The sequence below is a fragment of the Ptychodera flava genome, chromosome 18 (assembly GCF_041260155.1).
Source record: "Ptychodera flava strain L36383 chromosome 18, AS_Pfla_20210202, whole genome shotgun sequence".
Lineage (NCBI taxonomy): Eukaryota > Metazoa > Hemichordata > Enteropneusta > Ptychoderidae > Ptychodera > Ptychodera flava.
In genome coordinates, this window is record NC_091945.1 from 21,481,445 (window position 1) to 21,502,985 (window position 21,541).

General features: G+C 36.4%; 2 protein-coding genes across 2 annotated transcripts; one reads left to right on the forward strand and one right to left on the reverse strand.

Moving 5' to 3' along the window:
• Nucleotides 1-3: 3 nt before the first annotated feature.
• LOC139117126 (CBP80/20-dependent translation initiation factor-like) lies at nt 4-3,545 on the forward strand. Its single transcript, XM_070679974.1, has 4 exons — nt 4-280; nt 931-1,347; nt 2,143-2,205; nt 3,169-3,545. The coding sequence occupies exons 1-4, from the start codon at nt 146-148 to the stop codon at nt 3,373-3,375; spliced, it is 822 nt and encodes a 273-aa protein (XP_070536075.1). The 5' UTR covers nt 4-145; the 3' UTR covers nt 3,376-3,545.
• Nucleotides 3,546-8,872: 5,327 nt separating this feature from the next.
• On the reverse strand, nt 8,873-19,979 carry LOC139117128 (tetratricopeptide repeat protein 23-like). The gene is made up of 12 exons (XM_070679975.1): nt 19,529-19,979; nt 18,048-18,201; nt 16,977-17,100; nt 16,521-16,674; nt 15,279-15,404; nt 14,684-14,810; nt 14,189-14,271; nt 13,714-13,799; nt 12,794-12,921; nt 11,688-11,837; nt 10,574-10,656; nt 8,873-9,877 (listed from the first exon to the last, which is right to left on the reverse strand). Exons 1-12 carry the CDS (start codon nt 19,672-19,674, stop codon nt 9,760-9,762), a joined length of 1,479 nt encoding a protein of 492 aa, XP_070536076.1. The 5' UTR covers nt 19,675-19,979; the 3' UTR covers nt 8,873-9,759.
• Between the last annotated feature and the right edge of the window lie 1,562 nt (nt 19,980-21,541).

Below are 21,541 nucleotides of genomic sequence, written 5' to 3' on the forward strand. Positions count from 1 at the left end.
GCGGGATGTAACATGTTTTCTAAAAAATGTACATTGTTCCCAAGAAGTTACCAAATATCTAGAGAGGATTTTTATGCACTTGTTATCCACAATAACGAATCGGCAAAGTCCGGAAACTTCGGGGTGTTGAAAATCCATTCACAACATGGCCACTACAGCAGAGTCATCTCGCGACCTTGCGTACCGGGGCCGGGGCCGTGGTCGCGGCATCAGGACAATTCCAGAAGGCTTAACCGGGCCGCTCAGAAGACCGAACGTGAATGTTGGGAACGAAGAATCGGTAGGTTTGAGAAAAATTAGCATCGCAAGTAAAACGACCTAGCGTTCATTCGTGTACCACATGCAAACACTGTACACAGCTCTTCATTTACCCTGGGGACGAGTAACCCCCACAGTCACTCGACGTATCGATGTGCGAGGCCCGCCTGATGCAAAGCGAGAAAAGCGTAGAGGCATATCGAGTACCTGTGAGGACAATACATCCCATACATACATAGGCCGCCATAGTATAGCCCAGATTCTTAAAAAATTAAAGTTTTCCTTTGCTTTTTATCGATGACAGAGGCTTCAAAAGAAATAATTTTCCCTACGCATGATTTTACGTCCATGGCACGATGCACCCTGTAACTTTTTCAGTGTCAATAGGAAGGCAGTTTCAAAACACAAAACAAAACAAACTTAAGAAAGTAGGTCATCAAGTGAAGTAAACTGCTGCAGCTCCGTAACCCTAATTTTTTCTCGACGAAAAATCACACAAATAGTTTTGGAATGTTTTTGGGTATGGAACTGCAGCAAGTGAAATAACTACGAGACAAAGTGTCACTGGTATGGTGAAAATTATTTTGAGCTCTTAATGATGTACAAAACATTTCAAATATTGAACAATCTGTGGCTGTAAAATATTGGAAAATGAATTTTGTTATATTTCAGAGGCAGACCCTTGAAGAGGTCACTCGTAGGATGCAGCTTGCTACCATGGAAACCATTGAAGAAGATGCTACTCAAGTGATAAACATGGTGCGAAATTACTCAGTTACAGGCAAAGATCTACAAGAAGTTGCCAGTAAATTCTACAAAGTCACGTTGGACAATAGCAAATATGGCATTGTAGCTGCAGAACTGGCCAAGAGAATGGCAAATTTTGAAGTTGAGGGCGCCAAATTTCGCAACTTGATCCTGAAGCTGCTGCAGTCCGATTTCATCAAACGTGATGTCTTGAGAAGAGATTCTATGAACCAGTGGCTTGGTTTTGTCACATTTCTCATAGAGTTGCTAGCTGTTTTGAGAACCCAGAGTGGTGATATTTTGAAAGCTTTGCTGAAACCATCTTTTGTTAGTTTGACTGAGGTGAGAGAACATTTCGGCTCTGCTCTTCACTATTTGACCCTTTTCTTGCCAGACAGTATTAAGACTATTACTTCCCCATCAGCCAAGTCAGTAAAAAGCGGTATTGAGCCAAAACATGACGTATTTTCACCCGCTTGGCTTGGTATGTTATAGCATCTTTAGTCCAAAAAAATCAAGTTTAAAGTATTTATGTTTTCAACAGCCTTCAAATGTACAGTATTATGTTAAAATACACCATATGGAATATGTTGTGTTTCATTAATTTTAACCATCTTGACCTGATGATGAAATATGGACTTGGCAGGAAAAGGGTTAAAGAAAAGATTTACTTTCAAATAGGCCAGGGAAACATAAAGAAATCTTGCAAAATGTTGTATGTCTGCCAGTGATGATTGAATTTCTTTTTTTCTGAAATGACACAAGATTAACTGCAATTATTTCTCCATTTCTACATTTCCATTTTTTGTGCAATTTTATGTTACTTTTAATACAGAGAAAAGGACAAAATTTCCATCTTGGGAAAGGAAATATTTCAAAATAACATTGATGTATTGTTGACAACTATGTAAAAATCTTAGACTAGAATTCATTTGTAAACAATAATATTATAATGTTAACCTTGCCATACCTATTTCAAACTTTCTCTTTTGACACACTTTGGGTTTGTATGACAAAAATAATAGAAGTACCATCAAGATATCAAATGTTACACTTACTGTCCCGTTATTCCCCCATGGTCACCTCATGGCTCCCATGTAAAATCTCATCAATTCTCCTTCTGTTATTTCTTTACAGCTTTTGACAAGTACAGATGACACATTGCTAGCAGAGGAAGAGTTGGAGCACTGTGTTGGTGTGGTAAGGCAAATATCTTGAACTATGACCTTTCATGGAAGATACCATAAATTTTCATCACTTGAATAGATTGTCTTCATATTTAAGGTAGAATGTGCCTCGTGGACAGAAATTTGGACTTTCAAATTTTATCAATTCTCTTCTGACCTACCACTTATGGGGCTCATTTAAAAGCTGTACATGAAAGAAAAGTTTTCACTGTCTTAGTTTTTCAAAAATTGAAAATTTTATTTTTCTCCATAGAGTTAACACAGTGATGGTAGCCATTTTGAATTTCAAATATCAGGAAATCTCAGTCAATTTGATTCTTGAGTGCCGAAGTTTGCATGGTGACCCCTGATTTTTATTCTTGCTTTGGTAAGAGAGTGGTCGAAAGTTTCATTGAAAGTTTGAGCAAAAGTTTAAGTCTTTCACTTTTGAGGTGCATATCACCTTTAATCAAAAGCCTTGCAATAAGTATCTTTGAAGACCGTCGCGTTGCAAAATATCAACGTTTTGGTATTCTTTAAATCTGTTTTGACTTGAACCATACGATTTTAAGATTCAGGCAAGCAGGTTCACCGTTCATGGAACTTTATTACAAACTCTGTGTGACTGAAACTTTCACTCATAGACAATGTCTTCTGCATGTCAGTGGACTGGAAAAATTGAATTGCCATTCATCAATTTTAGCGGCCTATTTAAGTGCAAAATTTTTTCGCCATTCATGAATACCGATACACCTGTGAAATCTCCCACTTCTTTGACTTCCTATTAATGAAAATTATCACCTGTTTGAAAAATTATTATCCCTCTCCCCACCATGGTTTGACCCAAACTGATTGTTATAATGACGATAGTGGACCAGTTCACGGGGAATCGGGAGTGAACAGGTTATAGTTAACCACCTCGTATTATGTAAGGTAGAACACGCTTTTCGTGCCAGGATTTTGTGACACCCGTCTTTCTCTCCTGTCTTCCATCAAGTTGAAACGAAGAGGCCAGTTCTTACAGGAGCAAGACACAGCCAGTATGGAGTGTTTGATGAAGGCATTACGGGACAAGATTCTAGATGTCCAGACGTCAGCCTATGGAAGGTGTCTCCTCCTTGAATTGTTGGAGATGAGTTGTAGAGGATGGGGTCTGAGTGACGACATCAAGGAATACTACAAAGAAACCATCACAAGACACTAGTCTTCATCACTGTTGCCATGGTAATCGTATTTTGCTTCATCAAATCATGTGACGGGAAAAAATTGCATCAAGTCTTTTAAAGAAGGGTATTGTTAGAGTTACTATAGCAACAATTTATGCTGAAACAAGCTTTAAGTATATGTAGAACTTTTTTGAAAATTTTTAACATGGCTATGTGTTCATGTAAGTCATATAAACGAGGCAGCTATAGGTATTAAGCCACTTAACATCATTCTCGCAAGCCAGAGCATAATTCTGCTCTGCACACCTACGCATAATCAACGGGTAGCGCTAAGCTGGTGCCGTAAAGAGGCGCGTGGTTTACGACGATGCTTAAAATAACAAATGCTAGAATACAGATGAAATATATATTTTCGCTCATGCTCATAAGGCAGATTTCTCACCAAAAAATGATGCATTTAATGTGTTAACTATATTGCTTTTGTGCTCATACAGAATACGATGTGTATTTTTATGATGTTACCACGAGATCATGCAATGAAGATACACACAAACCCCATGTGTACAACGCATATATGGAAATACACGTATTTCTGTGTGCGTTTATGCACGTGGTTTCTTTTGTACAGCGGTCCATTGAAATTCACGGTTCAATCTATTACCAGTGAATTTTTAATAGTGTCATTGTTAGTCCCCACGGACACCGTCCGGGGGGACTTATAGGTTTGGTCATGTCCGTGCGTGCGTCCGTGCGTGCGTGCGTCCGTGCGTGCGTCCGTCCGTCCGTTCACGCAGATATCTCTGAGATGCCTGGAGCGATTTTATTCAAACTTGGTACAAGGATTACTTCATATGTCATACAGATGCACGTCAATTTGTTTTGTGATACGATCCAATATGGCCGCCAGGCGGCCATTTTATTACGATTTTTTCATGTACACAGCCATAACTCAGGCATGTTCCAACAGATTTTATTCAAAGTTGGTACAAGGACATTGACCTATGTCATACATATGCACGTCAATCTGTTTTGTGATACGATCCAATATGGCCGCCAGGCGGCCATTTTATTACGATGTTTTCATGTACAGAGCCATAACTCAGGCATATCTCAACCGTTTTTATTCAAAGTTGGTACAAGGACATTGACCAATGTCATAGATATGCACGTCAATTTGTTTTGTGATACAATCCAATATGGCCGCCAGGCGGCCATTTTATTACGATTTTTTCATGTACAGAGCCATTACTCAGGCACATTTCAACCGATTTTATTCAAAGTTGGAACAAGCTTATTGACAATGTCATAGCTGTGCACGGCAATCTGTTTTGTGATACAATCCAAAATGGCCACTGTTTTATTACGATTTTTTCATGTACACAGCCATAACTCCGGCATATCTCAACCGTTTTATTCAAAGTTGTTACAAGGACATTGACCTATGTCATACATATGCATGTCAATCTGTTTTGTGATACGATCCAATATGGCCGCCAGGCGGCCATTTTATTACGATGTTTTCATGTACAGAGCCATTTCTCAGGCATATCCGCATGTTTCGACCAATTTTATTCAAAGTTTATACAAGGACATCGACCAATGTCATAGCTATGCACATCAATTTGTTTTGTGATGCGATCCAATATGGCCACTGTGCGACCATTTTGTTATGATTTTTTCATGTCCTGAACCATAACTCAGACATGTATCAAGCGAATTCATTCAAAAGTATTTTTATCACAGACCTAATGAAGAGGACTCTATCCTCTCTGAGGACCTGTAATCAAAATACCCATTAACAAGTGGGGACTGTGTCATCAACGATGACTTGTTTCATAGGGATGCAGGCAAGACTTTCCAGTGAAAAGCTGAAATTTGTGTTGTTGTGTCAACTGCCATGTTACTGCATGTGTGTTCAATTTCTTTTCTCTATTTTAAAGAAATAACACAAGGCTGAGGAGCTAAATCGGGTTGTGCAAATTTCTTTTAATCTGGTGCAAAGTCTGATGATATGGTTTTACTTCTGTAACCCTTTACCTGCCAGATGGTATCACTTCCCCATCTGCCAAGTCAATAAAAAGCGGTATTGAGCCAAAACCATAGGTATTTTCACACACTTGGCTAGGTATGTTATAGCAGCTTTAGTCTGTAAAAATCATGTTTACATAATCTCTGTCTTCAGGGACCTTCAAAGATTGAATTTTTTGTTTAAATGCACCATATGGGACATGTTTTACTTCACTAGTTTTAAAAACTTGACCTGATGTTGAAATATGAACTTGGCAGGAAAAGGGTTCATTACAATATCCCCGCTTACATGGCCAAGCAGGAGACCCAACAATCTTGAAAAAACATTTTCAACATAACATTGATTGTCAACTTGGAAATGAGTCTAGCTTGAGCTGATGTGAACAAATGATCAACTAGCTATGAATGTAAGCACTTAAAATGGCTGACTTTTATGTGTTTACCCTCGTTTCTTGACACAATTTTATGTTGCTTTAACCCTTTCACCACCATGGTTTAGCCCAAACCCATTGTTATCAATGGTAATTGTGGACCGGCTTACAGGGAATTGGGGGTGAACAGGTTAAACAAAATACTGTAAAACCTCAGACTTAAAAGAATCAAATGACATAGTACATTCACATAAAATGACACTGCGATTGTGTAAAGTCTCTTTTGAACTATGCTGTCTGATTCATAATGGATGTTTGCTTTAAATTTGTGCAAGTAGACAAATGCAACAACATTCTTTACATATTTCGATGCTTTCATTCCCCAACTGAATGCATACTCTACTCATTATGTCAGCCTTTGCAACTCAGATTAATTTTCACCAATTTTACAAATTTACATTTATGCCAGTCTAAATCTAGTCATAAGTCAGTTAAATCTTGTCATATTTCTTTTCACAGTATTTTCATATCCGTCTTTCACTTTTTTACAATATTTCATTCTCACAAATTTAGTGAGGGTTTTATTTACATGCCAGCTCTGTTTAGATATGTATGCCTGATTTACATGTCACTGAAAACCAACATTTGACTGCTATATCTTGCCACACTGTCTTTTGGTTTTCATTATTCGTCAGTTTCTTGTTGCCGAGTAGTCAGCAACTTTCAGATTCAAGAGATACAGGATCAGCTGAAGATGTAGAGGGCAGTAGATTGAGCCAGTAGGGTATATGATAGACTTAGACAGAAACGTGTTTTCAAATTTCAAGTAAGAATGAGTTTTCTAGTTTAAACACATGGAGTAGTAGTCATTAGATCCTAAATGTGTCCAAGAATATTTTGTCCAAGAAAAATTCCTTTTCCTTACAAAAATTTGGTGCTAACAAGTTTTTTTAACCTGAAATAACAATTACAGCTCATTATTACTGTCAAGATTTCATTTACACTTATAATTTATTTATTATTCTGTATTTGCATATTGATCCTTTGTATCACCTGGTCAGTATTCTCTGTGATGACAACTAGCTGTTTTTGTTGTTTTTGAAGAAGATAAGGAAGATTAATACATCTAAGAGGCAGCTTTTGATGTATTTCACATCATAGGAAACAGACTTTTCACATAGAGTTTTATAAATTTTTACAAATATATTTTACTTATTGTAAGCTTGAAAACACCTGTCAGATTCATTGACTTCACCTGGAAAGTCATTGCTTTGATTTCAAAAGGTTATGGTGTTGACTCGCTATGCATGATTTTAGATAGAAGAGAGATTCTGCCCTTTATCATAGGTTCTCATTGTATCAATACACACGTATGCATCTATGAATAATCACAGAGGCAAGATTGCTGTCTTTGCCAGTGTTAATGCACGGATTGTTATAGTCTTGTACCAGAGACAAACAACTTTGCAAGCCAAGGGTGTTTGTTTGGGCAGACTATACTGCGCTAACCTAACCAATGTAAAGACAAAGTACTGATAGTGTTTTATTGATGTTATTGTTCCAGTTGGTACATTTTACCCAGTGACTTTACAGTAAAGACGTACAAAGGATTACATGTATGTAGTTTGATTTTAATCTCTGTACAACATAAAATTCTTGCTCATCTGGTATATTAAGAGTAGATTTTTCACTTGAAACCTTATCAACATTATTTGCAATATTTCCTTTAGATTACTGAAATATTTTATGCAATGATGCTGCTCAACATCATGGTGCTACTGTACATGTAAGTTGCCAAATGTAATTTGCTTTTAAAATGTGTGATTTATGCGAGTCATATTTCTTTTAAAAACTTTATGAATATTCATGAGCAATTTGCATAATGATAGCCCTGGTCAGTATTCTTTATTGCAAAGTAAATATGGATTCTTACTGAATGGTGCCTTTGTAAGCTGAGAGAAAACACACACAAGTTTTTAAAGACTTTGTAACTTTTTCTACGGGATATCTTTGTTATATTTTTAAAAGATGAAAATGTTTCAATAAAATAGTGTTGCTAAAACCTGAACTGTATTACTTAATTCATGGGGGGCTGGTCCCCCTTCACAAATTACTAAGGGGTGCTATAATCCGTCAGATGTCCCTCTTCATCCGGTCCAATGTGAATCCATTCACTCCATCGATTTCAGAGATTACATACCAGCCGCTAAAACAACACAAATTTGAAATAGCCATCTTTGTCATATGACAAAATTTGATCTATCCAAGCATGATAAAGTCACTTTTTTTAACAATGCATAACAGCGTTTTCATGATGAAACTTGCTATTCAGTTCAACTCATTTACGAGTGTCTGAAACAACAAAATTTATCCCCTAATGAACCAAAATAGCATGCAGCCTTACTGTAAACAGCTTGACTGGCATGACCAACATTCAAATGGTTCTTCAGATTCAGAAATCCTCTGAAAGTTCATGTTGGTATCAACAAATTAAAAAAAAAAGATAAAAAAACACCACTTGTACAAATTCAGTTTTTAAAAAATTTACTTTCCATAATTATGTGATTCAATTTGATTCAATATGCATGTCAATTACAATAATGAAATATTATTATACCTAAAATGGTAAACTTGCCTGTATACAGAATAAAACTAAAGTTCACAATTTTCACAACTTTAAAACATTTTTTCTCATTTAGCAAAATATACATAATATAAAAAAGTACAGGACAAAATTTTACGCTATGAAAAACATATTTACAGCATATATAATCTGTAAAAACTGATGTTAATGTCTATGGAGGGAAAACAAATGTCTCAAAATTTGGAGAAACAAATTGAAATGGAAGTAAAAACACAAGTTAATTTACGTACAGTAGGTGATCCTTCACTTGTGTACAATTAGCCTAAAACAATGGTGACCATCATAGAGCAGCTTTGAGTTTGAGTTTTTAGTTCAAAGGTCACAAAGAACCAATGACAAAACGGCTTATTACTATTGCTTAGCCAATTGCTGAGCAGATACTTTTTACCTATTCTATTTATTAAGCCAAAGGTTTTTTCCATAAAACTTCTTCTTTTCTGGTTAACTCTGCTACAATTTTCTAATATTATTATTTCAACTACTTGTTTTTTTTTTTTTGCGAAAAAATGAAAAATTGGACTGACTGCATTGATGGAAAACAACTTGCACCTTCACAAATCTGGAATCAATCCTTCTAATTTCTTGTCACCCGTTTCATGTCCAGTTAAATTCCAGTGACAATGGCATCATATACAGACACTGAACAGGTACTCTGGTAATATTCAGCATATACATGAAAACACTGATGTACTGCAGGAAAATTTGAACCAAAATCCCTCTGCATAATCTTGTCAAAGTAAAAGTTACTGACCTCACCTGATTTTGACTAATAGCGCTGCTCCTTATTTCAGGTTTGTTACTAAATATAGCTGCATGAGCGCGACATCGGACAATGCTGTCTAAAATTTGGACAAATTTTGTTGTTGTATGAATGGCTGTTGTTGCAGCCTGTAGTCTGAGCCACAAATTCATACAAAGTGGTAGCCATTGTAACACTAGCAGGTTTTACTTTCATTGTTTATGCGGAAAATGCAGACAAACATTTATTTATGCATATTAATGAAAGAAAAAATTATGTTATTTGCAATCAGCGCTATTCATAATTTTACAAAGTACTTGCCAGGAAGCCAGCATGTCTTTATGATTACTGGCATTTGCCTTAACCCTTTCACCCCCAGTTCCCTGTATACAGGTCCAACTTTACCATAGAAAACAATGAATTTGGGACAAACCATGGTGGTGAAAGGGTTAAAATGATATCAATCCTATGTACTGGGACTGAAAAGTAAGGAGTCCAATTTTTCTAGCAAGAGCCTGAAGTTGTAATCTGTGAAAGATTCTGAGTAAAATGCCAACGTTTTACATGTACTTGCATTGGCTGCAATTGGAGAAAAGGCCATAAGGTAGGTTAAGGGAGAGGGGAAGGGTGAAGGGATTTCTCATTTTACTTGAGTCACACCAAGAGGAGCACTTCTGCCGACAGTTGCATTGAAGCGTGGTCTGTGTTTGAGTTGTTCTTCTTTACTTTTGGCATTCTGTGCTGCAAGGGACGGTGATCTGATGAGGAAACACAGATGTGAAGAAATTTTTGATTAAATCATGGCACGATTCAATTTCAACTTTGCACATCTCTCTCTCTCTCTCTCTCTCTCTCTCTCTCTCTCTCTCTCTCTCTCTCTCTGTGCAAGATACAGAGTTAACTTTGGAATCCCTGTAAATCTCTCATCATGAATGATCTCACAACTGTATCATGTTACCAACAGAACCTGTAAAAACTTCCTTATATTTGTACACAAAGTCTGTAAAATCTGTTCAAGTCTTAGCAGCCTCTAGCGTCCATGTTGGCCATCAAACAGTGAAAATGACTTCTCTGACACAACTACAGACAAAATGTCTAAGATCGTGCTACGATTAGTTGAGAAAATTTGATATACCATAAGTAATTTGAAATTTACCATAAAAAAAAACAAGTACAGGTATCAGGCTGTATGGGTGATTTTTTATTTTTGTAAAGTGACGTCCTCAGAGCATCCGAGTGTTTCCACAGTTTCAATGACGAGAACAATTTCTCTTTGTAATCATCAAATTTACAATGCAACAACCTTTACAACTTTATAATAATATTTACTTGAGTACTATACGTTTGTTGTTGAATATTTTATATTGTTGCATTGTTTGGCTTATCTAGAAGCTATTTTTTAATATTTAAAAGTTGACTTTTTTCATCAAAATATCACATGGTCAAACACTCACTGTAATAGCATGTCTACTGTCTGTTGTGTCTTCTTGGTTTTCTTGTGATTGTTACCATATAGTATGACTTGTATGCTGAGGCACTGTGGAAAAAAGAAAGAGAGACGATTACATCACAAGATGGCGCCATACTCTCTGCGTACAGGATTACATCATATTATTCAATGATTGAAAGTTTCTCCCATAATCACTGGACAAATTTAAACTCTCTTTTTTGAGAAAATTACAAGTTGCCTGGCTACATAAAAATTGTTGATTTTACTTCATACCAGAACAGTGAAGATATAACTTTTTGATACTTGATTTATGTAGCAATGGCAATATGACTATGAAGCAATAAAGAAAATTTTCCTACATACAGTTTCTTGGCAACTGGCAATTACACATACTTTGATTCTCACAACGACAAATGCCGGTACACTCCATGAAAAAACACTGAGCTTATCATTTTACTTGTGAAAGAATGATATTTAATTTTTGTTGATCATAGTTTGTAATTTCATGACTCTTCCAATTTTATTTTTAAAAACAAAATTCAACATTTCAGTAGCATAAGATAAGATGATTGTGTCTCTCTTTCTAACTTTGTACAGTTTAACTCTGACAGGCTGCAGAATTGTTTTTGGAAGATGTTAATCAGATGCATTTATTGACAAAATACCGTTGGAGTTGGGGAAATTATCATCATCATCATTATCATCATCATCATCATCATCACCATCAATAGACCTTTTCCCGGTTATCCCACAATGCATTTCAGTGACTTTATCAAACACCGTATATAAGCTCAAAACAGCGAAACATGCTGATTTGTTTTGTACATCGGATTGTTATAGAAGAATGACACAAATTTGCCATACCAAATAATGCCCCGTGTATAATCTAACCATCAGCGACGAAAATATAGGTCAGGGTGTAATCTGCCATAGAGTTCTATGAGTAACGTACCCTGCTTGTACCCTACGGCTAAAAAGTTCTATGCGTAACGTACGCTTTGTACACCCTGGCGCACACTGCATCATGGAACTGGAAAAGAACTATAGAGCCACAGGAAATGCACACCGGTGTATTTGAAAATGAAGGTGTATCTGAAATGGTTCCAATCTGATCTCACCTTTTTAAAGTGTTTCAATGCTTTGTCCATGCTACCCTGTGACAGCCTAATGGAGCCAAACAACTTGTAGGCCTCTGCGACCTCCTCGCTCATATCACCATAGCAACCAGCTTTGGAATCGATCAGTGTCTTAAGTAGGGTAATAGCTTCCTGTGGTGTTAAAAAATAACAAGCATTTTGTTTATGTGAGACAAAATGCAGGAATGATACTCACTATGATAAATCCCCCTACTGTCTAAGTAAATTCACCCTAAGCTGCCTGTATACAGGTCCACACTATTAACCCTTTGAGTGCTGTAATTTTTCCCACCAAAATTTCAGTGCAACATTTTACCAATTTTTATGAATTTTTCTGTGATTGTTTTGATAATTTTGGATCAAATGGACATCACAGTTCATTTGATACAGTTTTTCACCAAAATTTTGGCAAAAATCTGAAAAAAAAATGAGTGGGGCACATTTTATAAAGGTGACAAAAATTGACTTTGGCGCTCATTAAAGAGTTAAAACAATTGGTTTGGTCCAAAACATGGTGAAAGGGTTGAATGAGGAAAGGAGGTAAAACGGGTAAGAGCAAAGAAAAGGACAAAAGACGTAATTTTTGGCTGTTGGTTATCACCGACTGAAAAGCTAATCCTGGTTATTGTACATAGTGCACACTCATAGGAAGCAAACATTACTAATAACAGACAAAAGTATACTTCTTTTTACAAAGGGTTATCTGCTAAACATAATACAAAATCAAGATTATATACACATCAGTTTATAGTGATTTTCAACAAGGATGAATATGGCATGTAGCACTATTTGCAATCGTATGCTTCTTATTGAATATACTATCGTGTATGTGACATGGGTCACTGCTTGTATTCAGCTTTCTTGACGTGTGCTTTTTATAGTCTCAATCATAACAACCGCAGAAATCAAGAACCAATTTGGCAATATCTGTAAGTTTGATTTCTAACAAATCTCGTAAAAAAAAATTTTGAAATGATTCAGTTTTGCATAATGGTGACATAACTTTAACATCATATCAGGGAGTGTGTCATGTGACCAGGATGTCTAGATCAACCTGGAAGGGAGATGCAAACGTTTGGATTGCTTACGTCAGTTCTGTCGGTTCTCAGCAGAAGCTTGCACAGATCATCTTGGACTTCGATGGTCTTGGCGTGATGCGGTCCGTGCAGAACTTGATAGATGCCTACACTGTCATCCAGGTACCTCTCTGCTGAAACTGATGATGAGAGGACAGAGAGATATGAGTAATGGTACTCTTTATGAGTAAAATTGAAAAGATGTCTTTGCAACTATCATGGACATTGTGCAAAGTTAATTACAACAATAACATAATGATAATTGTTTTTTTGAAGCATCGATATCCACAAGAACATATGGCGATAAACATAGATGAAAACAGAAAAAAGTTACAGACTAATAAAAATGGCCAAAAATGGTTTGTATAGAATGTTTTAAGATTTGTTTTGAAAACTGACCAACTTAAAGACACATGACTGCTAAGTGTAAGTGTATTCAAAAGAATTGGAGCGGCAAGGCTAGAAGTATGTTCTCCAAGATCTATGAGGATACGAGCTGGAAAATGTACCGCTTGAGCTAATACTATAGAATTCCCTGTTCAACAGAACTAGAGATGAGCAAATGAAATTGGTTAATGTTAGGAACCACCGAGTATTGGTGATTCTGTTATTCTGTTTGTCTAGTGATGAATTATAGCTGATTAAACTGTTCACAGTACCACCAAAGAAGGCTGACAGACCACCAAATGTATTTAACTAGTGGTCTTTGTACTGCCAAACCTGTAAGAGTTTGCTCAACCGTGAGAAACAGGTTGGTCTAGATTTGGGGATGGCGTATTCTACGGGCAAAAAAATATAACTGTGCATCACGCATTATCTCCCCTTCTTTTATTACAAGCAATTGGTGGAAAGAAAGGCACTGCATGGGAGATTTAGAAAATATAGATTTCATCATCAGGATAGCTTTAGAATGAACTGTGAGGGCAGCCTACTTTCTCCTTCCTCAGTATCAGCTTCTGCGTTGGCCAGGGCTAACATGTGAGCTGATTGGGCAACTTCATCACTTTGTCTGGGATAACTGTCAATGGAGAAAAAGAAATTATCGCACCGTAAATATTCCAAGTTGTAAAGTGACTGGTGAAAACAGCATTTGCAGTCTAGAGATCTAGTTTGAGTCAAGGAAATTTTGCAGAGTTTCAACTCCAATGATAGTGCATTTAATCTTGGATATTTCAATCAGCCTGTTGATATACACGTGTCTTGCCGGAGTTTTCTTGCATGGAATGGGAACGGATGTGTAGATTTTTTAAGTGTTGACTTTTTAACATTTTGCATATTTTATTTGAAGTACTATTTTTTTAAGCTTCTGTTTGTAAACATGGCACATAAAATTTCACAATGTCATACAAGAGTTTCTAACTTTGAAACTATTCAGCTCATAAAAACAAAAGAACACAACTGACTTACCACACGTTGGCAATGGAATGTGCCTGTAGATACATCTCAATGGCATGGTCATGATTGGCATGCTTGCCTTTGCTCTGCTCTAAGTGAGCTTCGTCAAGGAATTTCAGTGTCAACACAGAGACAGATAGAGTCAGAGCTTTGTGACAGTTCAATAGCAGCAATAGTTGTATCGGTTCAGAGGTCAACTCACTGAAGTTCAAAGGTCATGCACTCTATAATGAAAGTCACAAACACTTGGGCTTGCTTCTTGACAATGTCTTACACTTACAGACGTTCAAGGTTTACTCTATCCATAATAAAAAAAATACAACTATGACTGAATACTTGCTTTTGGTCTGCATATAAAATTTATAGTGTTGGTGATAAAATCATTGAATTCAGAATGAATTCATCCATTAATGGGGAGATTTACACAAAATTCAAAGTCACACAATTTCCACACGGGATATGCATTCATGTGACTTAGATATTTTCTTGTTAGAAATAAAAGGATATTCGTCCCATATCTTGATACACTGGGATCAGCTCAGCACTGTCTTTGCCGTAGTTTCTTTTGATGAGGTCAACGGCCTTGTCAAAACAGCTCGCCCCGAGAGCAGCCTTGTTTTGGCTGATGCAGAGTCTGTCAGGCAAAACAAAACAAAACAAAACAAAACAAATATGATCAAATTTAAGTTTTGCAGATACCAACAAAAGACTTGCTTTTCCCCAGTGTGTGTACTGATGTTTATAATTAGCGTTGGGTAAATCCACTACACTAAAGTCCATATCACATAATGTGTTTGGGTACTGATCAGTAAAGTATTGGTCTGTTGTCAAGTAGAACAGTGATGTCAACAATATGATAGAAGAATGAACACGACAAGTTGCTTACACAGCAAGTTGGTTCCAACCCTCCACCACTATGCTTTGACCCAATCACATTGTTTTCTATGACAAAATTAGATCTCTATACAGGGAGATGGGTGAACAACTAAAAGTTATATGAGTCCTTGGGACTACATATCAGTACACATCTGTCAAGGAGATTAGTTTTGTCACTGTACGGTGGTTTAGAGTGAAAATGATGACCAATGGGGCATTGACTTACTTTCCAAGTGCAATGGCAATCTTGATATCAATATCTGCTTGCTCGTACTCATCAATCCCTGGCAGCTTGTTTCTGTCATCTGAGATCTTTTCTGCCTTGATTAAATTGTGCTCTGCCTCTTGGTACGTGATAGCAATATTTGTCAAGAAAAAACCTTCACATCATATCATATCATATCATATCATATCATATCATATCATATCATATCATATCATATTACATCATATCGTATCATATCATATCATATCATATCGTATCGTATCGTATCATATCACATCATATTATATCATGTCATATCATGTCATGTCATATCATATCATATCATATCATATTATATCATGTCATATCATATCATATCATATCATATCATATCATATCATATCATGTCATATCATATCATATCATATCATATCATATTATATCATGTCATATCATATCATGTCATATCATATCATATCATATCATATGATATCATATCATGTCATATCATATCATATCATATCATATCATATCATATCATATCATATCATATCATATCACATCATATCATATCATATCATATCATGTCATGTCACATCCTAATGTGACTGGTCTATTGGACTGCAATAATGTGATAAACTGAGTCATTAAATCAATGGTTTAGTAACTGAAATGTCTCTCCAGCTGCTCAATGAACATGATTGACTATTTTTGACATTGAGGGCGCTCTCTTCAGCCTCCTTGGTAAATCACTGCAGCTGGCAATTGAAAAAAAACTTGGCAATCTTTCTATTTTACATAGAGTACATGGCTGACCACTTATTAGATCGACAGTTCCCTTCAACCTAAACCATACAGCAACATGGCTAACTAATCTTTCTTTTCTATTTATCGATAGCAACATTAGAATGATGTAAAATATTAAACTTTTCATCCACTATCATTTGGCATAACAGTCCCACTGATCTATTAACCCTTGACAGCCACGCATACAGAATTTCAAGTGGCATAATGAATTAATATATATCCTTTGAATGCTAGCAAATTCTGCGAGATCCTATATATGTTCACAGTATATTTTGTACAGCAAAATTACTGCATTTTGGTGGTCAAAGGGTTAAAAAGAACACAACAATTAATGGCGTCAAGGAGACTGACTCTTTTATAAGCAATTTTGGTACAGCCATATTGTCCTCTGTGGCAGAATTGGATCTCTGCACTCCAGAAAGGGGGTGTAGGGGTTGAACATGCGAGAAAGGATATTTCTTCATCATGGTCTGAGATCGTCCCAGCACAAAGTAGACACGGATGAGGGTGTAGAGCAGCTTGGCTTTCTCAGCGGCATCTGTAGTGTGCACTGTGCTCAGTAAGATGTTCTTGGCGATGCCGGCATGGTAAAGGCCCTGGGCTGACAGTCCTGAAAAAAGAATGATGGAAAAGAAAACAAGATTTCATATCAGAAATGACTGCTGTGATATAAAAATAAATGTCTGGTTTTGTAACAATCATGCCCATATAAGTTTTCAGTTATAAATCCTTCATTTTTGCAGAACACTGACAAATTGACTGTTTTTCACGAATAGTGGCCGACGTCAACCGGTATCACATTGGAAAATTTTATCTGTAATAGAGTGAATTCCTCTCCATTTTTGCCTGCCTGTGTAATTATTTAAAACAGATTGATTAAAAATTTATTATAATGAGATGCATGGTCCATACCTTTGAGAAGTAGATAGCCATTGGCTAGATTGGCATGACTTTCAGCCAATCGCCAGTGGCCATCACCATGGACTATTCTAGCCAATGGAACACATCGCATCATATGTTGAATTGCCCTGTCAGCCTGTGATTGGTAAAAAAAATTGGAATTGTCAATAAATGCAAAAACTCTGTGATTTCAAACAACTAGGTGAAAACAATCAAAAAAGTTGTATAGGGCTGATCCAAATGAAATAAATGCTCCATCATCATGAGCAAAAAATGAAAATTTGTCCAAAAGCTCATCAACCCAGTCGGTACATGTCTAGAATGCACTAATATTATTGATAAGAGGATTCTGGTCCGGACCAGAATTCAAGTGTAAACAACAGTGCATTTCACATGTTTTCATGATGTGCTTGTCTTTCAACATGCTTTATGGAATAGAACATGAACTTGCAATTGTTATTAAAAACAAAAAGTAATAAAAAAAAATCATTGAGAGTTACAGCTACTGGCCCTTTAACAGTTTGGGAATTCTTGTAACATTGTTTTGCTATTCTAATGATTGCTTTGACAGACACAGAGCATCATCGCACAACTTGGAAACCTTGTTACAACTTAACCCTTTAAGTGCTGTATTTTTTCCCACCAAAATTTCACTGCAACATTTTACCGATTTTTATGAACTTTTCTGTAATTTTTCTGATAATTTTGGACCTAATGAACACAACATTTCATTGGCCACAGATTTTTATCAAAATTTTGGCAAAAATCTGACAAAATTGACTATAAAGGGTGATAAAAATTGACTTTGGCGCTCAAAGGGTTAACAGGGTTCCCCAAGGCTTGCCTGGTATGCATCTCGTACAAAGTATACATTCACCACAAACAAAAAAGGTTTATATAGCATTTAAAAGATAATATAAACAAAATGACAGATTTTGTTTATACTGGTTATCTATATTTTCTGTCACTCAGGTAACTGGTTCACCTTTCTTCTCTACCCTTGGGTACCCATAGTCTAAACACTTTCCTTTCTAGATTCCACAGACTTAAGTGATTCTATAAAGAACCATATTCTTTGCATACCATTTTCTTTTTCGTATATTTCTTGGCTGACTTCTCAGCTTTCTCAAGGAGCTCTTCAGGCGGTGTCATGTTGGCTTTCCTCTTCTTCTTGGTCTTTCCCATCGATCTGGTTGAAGTGAGTGGTTCTTCCTCTTCCGATGTGAACTCATCGGTGCTAAAAATGTGATCAAAGTGGGGGAAATTCTTTATGATATATCTTGTAAATTCCATCATGAAGAGAAGGCACTGAAGGAGAATTGGTGAGCTTCAAATACAAGGGAGATTCTGCCTGTACAGTTCAGGAAACCTATGGTTGGTATGGTATCACAGTCGCTTGTGGTTCAATACATGGCGAAGTCTGCTGTATGCATTAGAAAGTCTATTGCTTACAAGTTTCGAACCACAAGCGACTGTGTACGGTCTTGTTTGACAAGGCGGTGCTGGCATTCAGAGTGAGTGACTGCTATTGTAAATGCATTTTTAGATTCTTTGAGTGTCAAAGAGGTGTCAAAAGTGAGATTAACCAAAAAAACTGCTCTGTGACTTCAAAAGAGGGGTGCAAATATGGCTTGTTATCAACATTTTTGACAGAATAATAGTTTTCCTACATAATTTTATACCAATTTAATCCAACCTTTGAAATGAGATATGGACATGGAATTTTTACAGCCTATTAACAAGGTTACAGATAAGATTTGTATGGCACAATTTTCCTGTATTTGAAGTACTTTTTGAAAAATCACATTTTGAAATTTGAAAGAATTTTTAATAATTTTTTGATATGTAAACCCATGTAAAATCATAAAAACAAATTTTATTTACAAATCCTGCGGTACAAATCTTACAATAAATGGTGTCAACATATTTATAACTAATTTGGTAATATTAATACTATCCAATTATTATTAAATTCAAATATGTAAAAAAATATGAAAAATTAAATTTTAATATTTACTGGTATCATATTCAAAATCGTGGCTGCAAATATACAATTTTCATATTCTTTGGAGAAATTATTAACTAAGGGAGTTATCCTGAAATTTGAACTAAATATCTTGATTCTAACACTTGAAACTTGACATTAATTAACTCTGAGAAAAGAATTGGTGCAAAAATAGCCTTTCCAGCCACCTTAAACTATACAAAGATTTTGCTGCTTTATCAGCCAAATTTGTAATTGTGTCACTAAAACTACCATTTGATTTAATTGTCAGTCCTAAGTATGTATAGCTCTTCACAGATTTGATGCATGTACTACCATAATTAAATAAGTGTTTATCTATCACAGGAGATTTACTAAAATTGATTGCTTGGGTTTTCTGTAAATTAACATCAAGTTTACGATTGGAGCAAAATGTGTGTAGTGTATTTAACTCCCTCTGCAAACCCTCTTTTGAAGTAGAGATTAAGACCAGGTCATCAGCATAAAATAATGAGTTAACTGGGGTATTATTCAACACTGGTGGTAGAGGGGTACATAGAGGGGGTTGACATCTTAATACCTGTCACGTCTCATGCTCATGCGTCCATCAGGAACGTCGTCGTCGTCATCATCATCGTACGCGACGGAGCCCGTTGGTACATCGACAGGTGGTCTTCCAACATCCACAACTTTCAGCTCCTCGTCGGAACTGTAAATGTTAGCCATAGCGTCGACTCCTATGCGTTATGCCGGATACTTGTGTACACTACAGCAGAGGGCCCTTTCCTCAGTGACAGAGTCTACATCAAGCCACGTAACACCGGGTCGGATAGTAGAACCAATGAACCGGCGAGATCGGGAGTCAAACACTTTTTTCTGGCCGATGGCTATACTTGAATCCTTGAAAATTACTGGAAGCGTCTTTGAATCGCATTCGAATTTGCTCAAGAGCCGCGAAATGTTGCACAGTCCCTTCTGTTTAGCCGTTGCTACCTGTGTTTATATATCGTGTCAGCCATTTTGTGCGCGGTATGTTAGGACGCCCTCAAGCAGCGGAAGTAGCCTTTTCGTTTTGTTTTTACTGCGACGTTTGTTTCGGTTGTGCAGTGGACAGGAGAAACTGTCAAAAAATGTCGGTACACATTTCTTAAATATGCTGCTACTTTCGATAAAATTTCCATTATTAGAAAATTATGATTTTATTCGTCCCCCCTGACGTATGAAGAAATACTTAGAGGTTATTAGCCTACATAACAGTGTGCACAATATGAAATGATGATGTATATAACAAAATTTTAATAACCAAGCGTTCAAGAGGGTTGAAGTTCACATAATCTGTGTCGACAAGTTGAACACTTTTCTACATGAGTTTGGAAGAAGTACAAGAAATCGTATTTCAAAACAATTAACATATAAAGGCGAACAATCCCTGTGGAGGCTGAAAAGCAGAGAAAGAGAGTTGATCAAGTAGTCCAGCGTATGCGCCGCCGATAAAAAGTAGAAATATCCTTTGAAGGCGCATGTCGCATGCTGAATCTGCAATATCGATTATAAGCCAATAGACCTAGAATATCTTTAGGAGTGAATAAAGTAATCTAAAACGTCAAAATATGGTCATGTGGCGTCATTATAATAAACAAAGAGATAATTGTCATATGAGATATAGGAAAGTAACAAAATGGTGAAAAATTGCCCCGTGAGTGTCGTCATTTATTTATTTATTTATTTATTTATTTATATCATGAATGGTTAAAAATGTAAAAAGACAATTCAAACTTTACAGTGTCTCCAAGTCCTGTCTCTTGTATTTTCAGAGAAATGATACAAAAAATAAAATATTAAAACAGATGATGTGCCTTACTTGTTCATCAAAGTTTTAAGGTAGGGTGACGCGTCATCGAGAAACGACAAACCTCAGTACCCCTTCATTACGATAGCACGCACCTAGAAAGGGAAAGACTTATAATCTCAAACATTCCTTAGGAAAAACTAAAATAAAACCATTCTCCTTCAACGTCAAGAAAACAGATTTAGGGGGCGTCATCCATGTGTTACTCAAAGACGGGATACGTTTTCGATTTTCAAAAAAATAAGACAGCGAAAAGATCATTTATTCCACAGACTTCAAAACGAGAAAAAAAGGAAAGAAAAGTATTATAAAATTTTGGAGTTCAGATATGTTTATTTGTGCGGAATACACTGAGCCTCTGGTTCCAATTTACTTGTGTTGCAAAGTGCAATCAACACACTACACTGTAGTACGTCTTTATTGATGTGAGATTATCAAAATACACTGATTTGCCTCTGAAAGGACTCCTACCTTGGCAGGAAACTACTCCATCCATCAACCATACACCGTGTACTCGACACCCCTACAGAGAGAGAGAGAGAGAGAGAGAGAGAGAGAGAGAGAGAGAGAGAGAGAGAGAGAGAGAGAGAGAGAGAGAGAGAGAGAGTTCTACCCGGCCTCTGTTACCTAAAGTTGTAGTTTACGATATCAGATAAAATTTTCTTCCGATACATAAGGCCAAGGGAAAGATCGCGTGGTTCCTGTTATCTGACTAAATTTTTTCAAATTTTTCCAAATTTTTCC

What these genes read in the sequence shown, in the direction of transcription:
- LOC139117126 (XM_070679974.1), top strand. Translation starts at nt 146, where the DNA reads ATGGCCACTACAGCAGAGTCATCTCGCGACCTTGCGTACCGGGGCCGG. An exon ending in ATGTTGGGAACGAAGAATCG is followed by an intron (nt 281 to 930) that starts GTAGGTTTGAGA and finishes GTTATATTTCAG; the next exon opens with AGGCAGACCCTTGAAGAGGT. An exon ending in TGGAGCACTGTGTTGGTGTG is followed by an intron (nt 2,206 to 3,168) that starts GTAAGGCAAATA and finishes TCTTCCATCAAG; the next exon opens with TTGAAACGAAGAGGCCAGTT.
- LOC139117128 (XM_070679975.1), bottom strand. Translation starts at nt 19,674, where the DNA reads ATGGCTAACATTTACAGTTCCGACGAGGAGCTGAAAGTTGTGGATGTT. An exon ending in ATGAGCATGAGACGTGACAG is followed by an intron (nt 18,202 to 19,528) that starts GTATTAAGATGT and finishes TCACATTTTTAG; the next exon opens with CACCGATGAGTTCACATCGG. An exon ending in TGGCTATCTACTTCTCAAAG is followed by an intron (nt 16,675 to 16,976) that starts GTATGGACCATG and finishes TTCTTTTTTCAG; the next exon opens with GACTGTCAGCCCAGGGCCTT.